Raw genomic sequence first — 13,051 nt, forward strand, 5'->3', positions numbered from 1 at the left:
CTTTCAAACTCATTTTCTTATTTTTAGGTCGTACTTATTATCTCCATCATGACGTCATTTATAAATTCATTGCCTTGTCAAAGAAACTCCGAATTGAGCGCAGCACAAATGTTACGTCACTTTCGCGAAAAATACATTTTTGTGAGGAAAGCAGTGAATTACCCTCAGGAAGATAGCGATCTGCTTCCACGGATCCGAAGGAGTTCCAGTCCATTTTCAGGCACGGACTATTGTTCGTGGATCTGGGAACGAGACGACGACCCTGAACGTGTGCCACGAAAAATTGTCAAAGCCGTGTGTCCCGGATGTCCACATTTTTGTCGGCCTGTTGACTATCATCTTAGAGTTCTGGTTGCAAGATGCGACAAAACTACTGGAGAAAAGGTGTGGAAATGGAAGGAAAGGACGATTGCAATTTCTTATGTTTATGATCCCTAAGTTTTAAATGATTGTAGTTTTGTAGTTGTCCTTTTGCCATTCAAGTCAGACAAGAGACTATCAGGAAAGAGAGCGATTCCTTATATTTGGACCTGCCTATTCCGATGAAAATGATTTGAAATCTATTGTTAGTGACATACTGCGTGGTTAATTCAAAGACGACACCTTGTGAACGTGGACCGCGACTTCGTGTAGTCATGGTAAGAACAGGAAAATCTAAAAATAGATTTCAAATAATTACCAGGGGGGTTCAGGGACTCGCTATCTTACCTCACTTCATCTTGCGCAAAATGAGCTGGAATTAAATCCCCAGCAATAAAAATGAACTCGATTTCAAGTCCGTCCAGTATATATTGTGCAGGGAACTGATACCAAGTCCAGTCCAATATGGACACCTTGGGACATTTACAGTTGTCGGGAATGATATATTCTTATGTATTTTTTTCGCAAGCTTTGGGACATTTGACTAACTTCTTGGATCAATTTTGTTTCTTTAACTGTCAGCGGTTCAGTCTGAAAACACCACCATTATGCCACTAGGAGCCCGTTCATGTATGCGTACAACCTTTTCTATCCTGTTATATCAACATTTGAGCATGCACGCTGTTATCCTCTCTCTGATGAGGCTTTGGAGCGTCTGTATTACGTCATTCGATCTCTTGGTGGCCATAATCAAATTATTCTTACTATCTATGTTTTATTTGGAATATTCTATCATTGATTATTTAGCTCATGCTTCGCGTTCGAGAATATGATGTTTAACGATGTAATAGACAAATTTAAGATTTTAATCCAAAAGAAACATTATTTATAATTATTTTTAAATGATTAGAGTAAATTTGTATTTTAAGTTTTTATTTATTTAAGGGGAAGAATTGTCAGCAATTTGTAAAGAAAGTGACAATCAACGACATTAAAAAGGACAACAGCTTTAATGTCCGTGTTATTTCCTTTAAATAAGGACCAGGGGCACCCAACTTCGTCAATTTTCGGAAAATATCTGTTCGAAAGACAATTTGAGATCTAGAATTTTGGGAACATTTGTTCAGTAAAATTTCTTGCTTGCCTGCCTGTCCTAAGATTTTCGAACATCTAAAAAATGGTATAATTGCCCGTTTTAAACGGATTTTTGCCCTAAAAAGGTCACCTAGAATTTTCGGGAGCCTTTTTTCTGGCTGAAATTTTCGAAAGTTCTGATCCCTATCATTTTCGGGTCACTAGACTTTCACTTAGAAAATCCGAAAAGATGAAAAATTTTTAGTGGATAAAAATATGCCTATATCTACCTTTTAAATACTAAAATGCGTTTAACAATGCTGTGTTTAAATGGTTTTGAACGATATATTCTCGTTGGGTGCCCTTGAAGGATTGATAACAAATATGGACAACAAGAGTGCGACGCAGGCCTAGTCTTTGCCGGATGTTGGGAAACTTTCCTGTTCCTTGAATTCACACAAGAATTAAGGAAACTTGAGTATTAAGAAATTTATGGGTTTTTTCAGAAGTCAGAAAATGGATCGAGAATGCCAAATTTACTAGTGTTTTCTTACCTTGACAGTAAAGGTTGGTTCGGCGTAAAGATAAAACTAAGGGAAAAGAGCAAATGCGAGCAGTGACCGAAAGTAGTCTTAACAACGGGTGTGGAAGAAATTAATATAAATGATCATTGCGTTACGTCTTGAAATTGCTTAAACGTTCAATGAGCATGCACTAGCATTGGCCAAAGCCTTGCCGAGAATATCTATGACAGTGAGAGTGACTACAGTCAGTTTGTTTAAAGGGCTGATAGTAGTTTACTTTTTCAGCCTGCAAACTCATCTAAGTTCTAAATATAGATTGTTCAATCGTCTTGATGTTATGAAATATTAGGTAAAATTTGAAGTATCAGAGTCACTGATGCAAATTTTCGACTGGTCAATTGTCAGGCACGTTTTACCAACCGAAAGTGGCTCGAGTAAACGCTTTTCATTAGAAAGGACGGTGGAACATGTCAGATGATATATCGGCCAATTTCGCTTCGGTCTTCCAGAAATTAAAAAAGTCTTTGAAGGAATACAGTAAACACTCACATAGAAGAACCTAGAATTTAAGAACCTGTTAGGCTAAAACTTTCATTTTACATGATTTTAGACCCCCCTCACATAAGAACCAGTTTAGCCTAAAAAATTAAACAAGTTAAAATGACCTTGAAATTTCCAGCGTCTGGAACAACTTTTAACCAGCCCAGATCTTGTTTAAAACTTTCTTTCTTTTCATTGTTATGATTGAAATATAAAGGTGACAGCATCCTCATCAGAGGAAATCAGTCATACCATATGTATCATAGAGTGAATATCTTAAACCCTATTTGCACGCGCTAAAAATCGGCACCGCACGCCAACTTTTAGGCACCGTGCTGAAGATTTTAAGGCACGGCACTCCCAACTTTCGACGTGTAAACTTATCGGTGCCAAATATAATGTGGCACCAGAGCCCACAATTTTAGGGATTCACGGGTAAGCGAGGCACTGTGCCAAAAGACTCGTTCGTGTAAAAGCTCTCCGGTGCCGTTCCAGGCCTTTTTTGTTGTGATTTTTACCATGACGCATGCGTGGTTGTCACAAAAATGGCGACGGAAAGAGACACGTCGTACGCGCTCGCCTCATTGGCGAGCTTAAGATCCAAAGACGGCTTGTGTCTGCGACGGCAGACTTGGTCGAGGGGGACTTGGGGAGAGGTCGCCGTTGCGATGGCGCGAAAAATAGCCTTAAGAAAGCAGGACGGCGGGCTATAGTGCCTTTTCTTTTCGACGTTTAGGATAAGCAATGGCTACCTTTAGCCAGAGAGAGTGGTCATGATCACCTGTCCACTCCATGTTAGATCTACATTTCAAGAAAATAAAACATATTTATTAAAAAAAAACCAATGAAATCTTGGTGAGTCTTCTAACTTATCTTAAAATGATACGTTGTGCAGTTCAGAACTCTCCAAAGTAAATCAGAGCAGTGCTGTTTGTTTATAATTATTTGGTTCTTTGGTTTAAAAGAGCTCAAACCACTTTGATTTTTGGTTTACCTTTATCTCAGATCAGATCATGGTAATAAATGTGAGAAAAAGGCAAATCCGAATAAAACTGGTTTGCATTCCTTTAATCACACCACAAATTTTAAGCATAATGCACTTGTCATCGGCTTCCCCGAGGGGGGGGGGGGGGGGGATCCCGGGCTAATGTGGGTACTTTGCTAATTGTGCATTTCAAAGTTCTTGTATTTCCCCTCCCGTGGGGGATTTTTTTCTTGCAAAGTCCCCAGTATTTGGCGAAGCCAAGCACCCAACATTCAAACTCTATATCACAGAACAACAACATACACCTTTTAACACAACTCAAAGGGACTATTCATAGATACAGCTCTAAAACTGTTGTCCTTTGAAAAGAGAACAATTGAGAAAGACGATCCAAGTTGATTAAAGCGGTATTAAAGCGATACCGCTTCTATTGTATCACTAACAAAAGACGACCTGTTGACCTTTAACAGTGACCTCTATAAACAATAATATATACACAGGGGAATTTTAAAGTTGCTTATGCCTACAAATACGTACAAAGTTTTGACGGATAGTCTGTTTGATAGACAAAAAACAATTGATTTTAAAACATACCTTCTTCTTCTCCTCCGCCATCTTGCCTCGATCAAGCGAACAATCGATCGTTCCCAACCTCCTCTCAGTTGAACAGAAGCGAAGTCCCCACATTTCCCCCACCACAAGGGCAGCAATTTGTTGCAAAGTCCCCATAAATTCCCCGTATTTCCCCACATCAGCCCGGGGTCCCCCCCCCCCCCCCCCCTCGGGAAAGCCGATGACAAGTGCATAAAAGCGGCATAATCCAAGTAAAATCTTCTGATATAAATGTTTGAGGAATTTATTAGCCGCATTTCTAGCCGCAAACGTTTCGCTCTTAATCAAGGATGTTTTTTTATCTGAAAAAACATTACAATGTAACGAGAACTGTCGATAAAAAGTAAATATCGTCAGACGAGCCTTATTAGGGACCTTAAGATCTACTACGGCGACGCTCGACGAAAACGTCACCTCAAAATAGAACTTCGCTCCAGTAAAAGTCTTCCGCGATTATTCCATCTCGTTCACGTTGTTCAATGTGGGCGAAGTATCCTAAAAATAAATTGGTACGAGCGGTTTCAGACTGAAAATAGAGAATGAAAGATTCTCTGTTGCATGCTCACGTTGTCGTCAAAATCTAAAATTTAGTGATTTCACGTCGTCGTCACGCAGAGAACCGCAACAATCTGAGCTAAAATCCGTTCTTTACGTGCAGCACTATTATTTATGCTCTTTTAACCAATGATATCATTGTTGTGGCGTTTTCGTCGACGTCGTCGTCGTAGATCTTAAGCTCCTTAAATTGTTTCACTTGATACAAGACAAACGTAAAAACCTAATGGACATCAATTTATACCGGGATAATTGTTAGATATATTTCATAGCAATAACAAGGAACAGAAAAATTGCAAAGACTTACTGGGTTGCTTTCTTTGTCGACATCCAGTTGATGAATTGTTCGGAGAAAGGCAAACGAAGAAAGGTTAAAATTTCCTTGAACAAGTCGATTGTTTTTGCTCTTTATATTTCACAAACATCCTCTGATAAGAACAATCTTTCAAAACTGCGAAGAATTTTCGCTCAAAATAAGTTCAAAAGGGACTATTTCGATAAAGTTCACTCACGTTTTAGCAGCGACGGCAAAATGGACTTCTTCATAACACAGACAAGACCACTACGGCGGGAAACCTCACAGCGGCGGCAGCAGGAAGTAATTCTGGCAGCAGTTTTATTTCCTCTTGCCGTCGCAGAAGTCTGCCGTCCTCGGATCTTAAGCTCACTATTTTCGTTCCCAGAGCTGCGATCTTCTTGACCAGCGCCGCGGATCGAGAGCTCTGGCTGGTTCTCGTCACTGATTGTTCAGATGGGAACACAATAAAATACTAACCAGAAGTTAGCGGAAGAGAATGGTCGAAGGGATTCGGAGGAGGAGTCGCGGGATCAAACCCCGGCCGGACCAACACTCAGGCTCTTTAAATAACTGAGAAGAAAATGACATCTGCAAATTGTTAGACTCTCTAGTCTTCTCGGATAGCTTCCTGTAACGACCAAAGAAACATTTTGTAATTTGCCTTTTTCTTAATCAACCGCGTAGGGTTGTGCGAGATCTTCGTGCGTAGGCGAGGATTGCGTGTGCATGTCATGCGAGCATTTACCATGTAGCATGTAGATGTATGTGCAAAAGCAGTCTGGCAAAGTTCCCCACAAAGTGTTGTTCATTCAACCTGAAAAGCCAATAGTGGTCAACTACTCATTAGGTGTAGATGTCTATAAGAGAAAATTGTTTAAATCAGTTGCCGACGTTTTCACAGACCGAGATTTATTGACGTCATAGCGTCACCGAACGGGAACTGTCTTTGTTTCTTGCGGAAAAGGTAGTCTAAAAATAGATTGCACCGCAAAACTGCCTTGACATAGGGTTAATATGGAAGTTCTTCACTCCTAGTCTTGGGCTCCTGCTTAAATTGTCCAGGTAAGTGCTACAATCACTTCGTCTGAAGATTTTTCTGCTTGTAACTTTACAAGCTTTAGTTCATTCGAAAACTTAGCAGGAGTCGGTCATCCGATCTAAAAGCCGGTTGTATATGTTACATTGGCTTTTTTTATTAAGCTCGATTCATGTGTTTGCAATGTATTTATTGTTCGTGTGTTTAAAAACGCAAAGACCTTGACTCCGTAGCGTTTTTGAATATGGCCCTGCTGGTAAGGAAGAAAAGATTAAACCAATAGCTAACCCGTTATCGCGTACTTTTTTTGTTACATTCTCTTATAATTGCAATAATGAATTGTGTAAGTATATTTTCTTTGTGCAATATCGCATTAAAGTTGGAAGTTGATTCCTTGCATGCCCAGTTTGCATTAGTTGTATGATACAACTAAGCTTGATACAAAAGGCTTGAGAGCAACCCCTGATGAAAAAGGGACTACAGCTCCTGGTGATAAGTGGGGATATAGGGGGAAGGGGGGCTATCCAAAAAATAGATAAATCATAAGTGATCTTGGAGAGAGATCTTGGACAGCTTGAAGGATTCTCCTGCTGGTACTCAGCTACTGAAAATCAACTTTTTGGGTTCTCAGTTTTCAGAGGATTATTATGGCCACAGTAAATAGGGTGCCGGTTAGTCACTTCGCTGTTTTGGGCTAATATATAAATTATTAAACTGGTAAATCATAGAGTCAGAAGAGCTTAGCCAATAACCTATTCTTCGACAGGCCTCAATACTTGGGCTCATGCATGAGAGACCCTGTTACATACATACAGCGTTTTTTTTTTTGTCAGCTGAAGAGAAATCAACATAATTCAGACTGTTCCTGTTTGCACAGGAAAAAAGAAGCCCCACGTGCATTGTGGACTATTTTGCCAGATGCACCCAACAGTCAAAGGTTTGGTTGAACCTGCTTGAATGGCCAGTGCTTAGTACAAAACTGCCTTCTAGAGGTGCTCCTCTTAACTTGAGATAAAGCAACCGATAAAAAAGTTATATTTTGTTGTGTTATTTAAGCAATAGAGGACGTTTTCCATGTTTACATAGCCTCATCTAAACTTGAGGGGCAGTTTGGTGAATTCTCAACAGTTATGCAAACCCGAGACACAGTCGAGGGTTTACATAAATGTCGAGCATTCTCCCAACTCCCCTTGTGTTTGGATGAAGCTGTGTAAACACAGAAAAAAAGTCCTCTATTGCTTTTATGAAATATTTTTCAAAAATAATTAATTTGAGAACTGAAGGAAAATGCTGTTTTTTTTACTTCTTGATTGAAACAGATTTTCTTGATATATACCCACCAATGAAATGTTTGGCATTTTGTTAATGGTGTATGTTGCTCTTCAAGCACAAAGTTGCGTTGTATTATCGGAAATAAATATTCATAATTTTTGGAAGAAAGTAAAAGGATGATGTTCATTTATCAACTGCTGTAAAACAACGTTAGGGCACCATTATTAATTATCATCATAAACAGGAACACATCTGTGTGACTGGTTGTTAGTATTGAATTCTTTCCCGCTTGGCCAAGCCATTGACAGAATAGTAGAGATAAAGGCGCTAATATGCCAATTAAACGACCTTTACTTGTCCTGTATTAAGAAATTGATCAAAACCAGGGACTCTGCAATCGGAGGGGATGTGGGAGGGGAAAGGGCTTTCACTCCCCACTTTTCTGAATCAAAACGAAATAATAAATGAAAGCTATAGAAGGAAACATTACTTATAACGTTTCCTTTGTATGCACTTCGCTTATTAATTCAAGTGCAATTCCTGGCATGTGCAAAGAATAAAAATCCAAATCTCACCGGGGGAAGCCTTTTCCCTATCTGGCTTTGCGTCATCTTTTGCGTCCTTAAGCGTCCCCTCCACTCAGACTCTAGCTGCGCGGCCCCTGCGAGCATGTGGGACTTCTAATTTAAAGTATTGTGCAAGAGCCATGATCACGGACATCTGTAGCATCAGTTCTCGCTGCCGCGTTAACAATAGCCACCGCAGGTGGTTGATCAAGAGGAATCACGTCCGGCTCCCAATCCTCAAGACATTGTTTTGCAGCTCACATATGTTGTGCAATATGCAGGACGCTACAGCAACATTCACAAGCGTTTCCACCTGCATACCCACTCTTTTCAACAATTTCTGCAAAACGCCCTTTTCACCTTCCGAATGTGTTTTCCACTGTCATTATTGCTCGGCTTAGCATGTAGTTGATATGCCTTTCGACATCTGATTTGTTTGAACTTTCTGGATAACCTATGACAAGCCAGGGAAGAAGTGGGTAGGCTGGGTCACCGAGAAGTAGCGGTTGTATGTAGCACCCTTGTATAGTTTCACTGACGTCACTGCTAAAAAAGGTATCTTCATTTCCCTTTGCCTAGACCTGAATTAGAAAAAAATTGAGCATCGTGGACGCTGCCCTGCCACCCCACAACAACGTCTCTGAAAAGGTACTGGCTGTCCACTGTTTTGTTAAAAAATAGATTATTTGATTCTGTTAATTGATTCCTTGATTGACATTTGATTACCTTAAGATTAGTAACATTATTAAGACCGGATAACACGAAAAAGGTTCTCTTTTTCTGGAACGTTTTGCCAACGGATCTAAGCTAATCTGTTTGTTCACCGACCTGTTTTTATATTTCTGCTAACCTGTGGTACCGACGTTTGAGTACCGTTTAATCTACTGGATATCGTCACAGAAGTAAGTGATCGATGATGTGAGATCTGTTGAAATTAAGCGCCGTAGTGCGTATTTCACTGTAGTTCATAGAAGCTGAAATTATGTAATATTTTCCATTGTAGATCGAATAAAAAGAAATTAAGAAAATTATCTGATTTGAGTAATCCAGTGGATTATTAACCATTTTCCCCCGGAACACACAACAGTTTGCATAACGATGCTGTGATAACCCTTCCGATTCACGTAGTCAGCATGATCAACTACTAGAGCAATAATCTGAATGTGTGTACCATCCATTGCACCTGCGCAAATACTTTAGGAAATTGCCACTTGTCCTTGTAGATTCTCATGACCTCATTCACTTAATCTCCTGTTGGAGTAGTAATGAACTTTGTTTTCATCTTTTGAAAAATGACTGTGGAGACTAGACGCAATTGCAAAAATTGCGTTCATAACTGCGAGGATCATAGCTTCACTTTATTTAAGGTTTGTTAAACCTTGCTGTATCTACTCCACTTGCTTCCATAACAGCTTTAATTCATCGCCCATTTGCATTCGTACCAATCTACCGTTAAGGCATGACATATGAAAGGAGAAGACGGCCATTGCCATGGTCACGAAACAAGCTGGGTTTTCCCAAGATAGCGTTCTAGAGTAGAGTAAGTGGTTCTTTAGGGTACTTTAGGGTTCTTCCCAACAAAAAATTAAATGACATGGGGATTTTCCCCAGGTCTATCCTGCTTGACATGATCCTGTATTTAGAACATAAATAATAATCAGGAGTTTTTTCCATAGCATCGATCAACAGTGTTTGAGGTTTAAGGGTCAGTTCTTCCGAGACAGAGCTTGCTCAGAGGATACAATAGTCCTATATACTCTAGGACAGGCATAAGATCCCATGTTACCTTATATCGAGGAGTAAGCTTGCAACAGTTGAACTCACCCTACAGGTAGCGCACTATAAAAGGATGGTCAATCACAGCGTAGTGACAACCAGGAAATTCAACCCCCTTAAACAAATTGCGAGTGCTGAGCAAGCCGTATTAATCGTTGAGTATGACAGTTGGTTAATATGAAAGGAGCGGAGAAACGTTAACACGTGGTTCACACTCGGATGTAGTGGACCAGTGTTCTCTTGTAGACCAGATGCAGACCATGCATTTGCGGATGTGAACATCGTACTGCTTTGCTGCCGCTAATTATTCAAGAGGACGTGAGCAAGTTGGCAACCTCGCCCGGAATGTTGCCCTTAATCAATTGTCGCCTGACACCTTGCATGTCAGGGGTTGCCGCTCTGGGCTCAGAGGGTGAGCATCCCCATGAAAAAATGTAACTGTTAGTGAACTGTGACCAATTCATAGGGAAAGCATCCACATATGATTCATTCATGTCTTACTTTCAGGAAGCATACTCATTAGGCACTAGTTTGATGGTTGATTCTTCTTGCAAACATGTCAATCTGGGGAACAACAAAATCCCATATATATACAAGTAAATACCGTGATTCAGTTCCCACTATGATCGCATCTTCAAAACGGCGCGAAAGAGAATCTGCAGTTACATTAAACCGCACCGGTTGACGCGCAGGAGAAACGCCGACTATGCTTCTAAAAGGGCCTTAGCAATTATATTGCATTCCTTGCTCCTGCATCCCCGATACCACTGATGTGGGAAATAGCAGTCATGTTGCACGACATGTTCCTGATACGCAGAATGGACACTTTTCTCAACTGTTGAAAATGTTAGGACTCGAAGGGAAACTATAAGCCATAAGCCATGGACACATTTTCGTCACCAGAGCCTCGGATCCACCCAAGGCTCTGGGAAACTCAATGTAAAAATAAATGTGCCGTAGGGTTCTCATGGCCAAAAATTGGCTATTTGAACCTTACGACGCCTGCTCATTTCCCGTACTAACATGAATGCACCAATCAGAGACGCCTCCGATTTTTCTTCACGAAAACGAATGAGACGACACTTTATTCAGGGTGCCCCAGAGCTCTTCTCTCTCTCAGTCAAAAAAAGAGCTCTGCGGTCGAGATTGCCATGGACAGGAAACATGCGCCAGATATGTTAGCTACGCCATAATGATGAGGCCCAAAAGTCCATAGCTGCTAATTGGGTGAAATGATTGTGCGCATGCGTGATATGTTGGCCACACCGGGTTGGTGTTGTCGTGTGTCACCTTGCTTTTATTGTTGTTAGAAAATTTTAGCACTTTTTGGAACCTAAATTTATAAAATTTAGTAAATATTCCTTGTTTTCTACAGAAATAAATTAAATTTAGGTGTTATGTTCTTGCAATGCGTGTTTTAGCCACGCCAATAGTCAGTCGTATTGACTTTGTTTTGACAAGCTTAGTTGCTAGGCCTCTTTTGGCGAATTCTACGTGCGCGGTTAACCTTTTGGAGGAGTCGAGAGGGCCGAGACAAACTGCCATAAAACACAAATAAATTTACAACAACAGCTTATTTGAAAAACATCATTATTTGGTATCGTTATTACGCGCCTATACGAACAGAATCTACATCATTTTGCGAGCAACATTTCGGAAACCAGGAGCATAATTAGGTAATTCTGGCATAATTTTGGCATAATTTGGCAACATGTCGAGCACTGCTAGTAGCATAATATGCCACTTTTAGGAGCACAATCTTCCAAGGCCTAGCATATGGAGAGAGCTACTGAAACTTTAATTGACCAATAAGATTCAGCGAGCGGAAAAGACTTTGCTATCCGATGTCACGTCAATTGTTCGCAATTAAAGCTACTACGACCAAAAAATAATTCTTCTTTTTCTTTGGATTTCAAAACGATGTTAACTAAACACATACTGACCCACGTTGCTAACTTTGAAATCTTGAGAAAGCTGAGTGGAGGAGAAAATGACAAAAAATCTCACTGGTTTAAGAATGCAATGCGTGTGAACGCGGCTGAATTAATATGCAACACGGGAGTTTCAGGCTTTCAGATATTTGAACTCGTGTTTGGCATATATAATAAGTTGCGCTTACTCGCTGAAATTTAAGCTATTGAGTAAATGACGTCACTTTCCCCTAGATCTAACCCTCTGAGGTCCAATTGGTCAGTTCTGAACCTAAGTAATGGTGTACCGTAAAATCAAAACCTTACACTGAAAATAAACAGCCTTTAGATAAAAATCAAAGCTCAAAATTTTGCCTATCAAGTTTTAAGCGAACATGCTTTCAAAATCGGGGGAAAAAAAGAAAATGTTTTTTGATCATAGTAGCACTTTAAAGGGCCAGAGAACCATTTAAAAGATTTTGCGACAACATTTTTTGTCAAAAAACTTTGGCGCCAAAGCTGGCGGCGATTCAAACGTCAACTGTTGTGCTTTGGCTGTTATTTGTGCTTTTTCTAACTATTTTACGACGAATCCAGTCTAGTATTTTCGAATAAAGTGTAAGAAGACGTCACAACTGTATTGATAATGTATTTATTTGTGTTAACTTCGTGAAAAAAACTTTGATGACGTCCTTTCGACAGGGTAGATCGACAACGTCGTTTACACACAGAAATGCACCGTTTTCGGTGAAAGGGCAAATGATTGGCAGTAAAGTACAGCACAACATTTCCTCTCTGACTAAAACTAAGAATCGACAGGAGCCCATTACCCGGAGCTTCCATCTGTATCGTACCCTTGAGTCAACCCTGTCCCGTATCTCTCTATTTTTAGAACTACTACATTTTGACGTATGTGACGTATGTGACTGAGAACATACGTGAAGTGGTAAACATACGTCACATACGTATGTGACGTAATAAATGGCTGGCCATAGGTCTGTTATGATCAGCTATTGTGAAAACACCCAGTAAAGCTCCCCTGCCAGGTGCTTCTAAAAATAGAAAGATACGGGACAGGGTTGACTCAGAGGGTTAATATGAAAGATGGAGGCTCCGGGTAATGGGCTCCTGGAATCGAGTAAGGGCACCTATCGCACTTGAAGCAGATATGAAAAATATGGACATTGATATTTTTGTTGTTTCGGAAACACATCTGAAACCAGACATGCCCGATGCTATTGTGAATATACCAAATTACTCGATTCTCAGACGAGGCAGGAACTGGGATGGCACGGATAAAAGGCCCGAGTAAGGGAGGAGTTGTAACCTAAATACGGAACAATCAATGAATAGTCGATGTTTACACATCGGATCTATACGAAATGATTTGTTTTACCATTCTTCTTCCCTCGGGGCACCGTATGTTAATTTCTGGACTCTACATTCCCCCAAGGCACAATTACCAGGAATGTGATTTAATGAGCCATCTTCTCCATTTTCTTGACAATACACTGGACAAAGACCCAAACACCGTTTTGTATGC

The 13,051-nt window shown here is 40.3% G+C and overlaps 1 protein-coding gene across 1 annotated transcript in view; it reads left to right on the forward strand.

Moving 5' to 3' along the window:
- LOC138014991 (uncharacterized) overlaps positions 1–1,351 on the forward strand; it is a 68,480-nt gene extending 67,129 nt beyond the window's left edge. Inside the window, exon 4 of the mRNA XM_068861883.1 lies at positions 28–1,351. Within this exon, the coding sequence (XP_068717984.1) occupies positions 28–438 (411 nt within the window). The 3' untranslated portion in view covers positions 439–1,351. The remainder of the gene's footprint in view (positions 1–27) is intronic.
- Positions 1,352–13,051: the final 11,700 nt, after the last annotated feature.

This window comes from Montipora capricornis, chromosome 9 (assembly GCF_036669925.1).
Source record: "Montipora capricornis isolate CH-2021 chromosome 9, ASM3666992v2, whole genome shotgun sequence".
In the NCBI taxonomy this organism is placed as follows: domain Eukaryota; kingdom Metazoa; phylum Cnidaria; class Anthozoa; order Scleractinia; family Acroporidae; genus Montipora; species Montipora capricornis.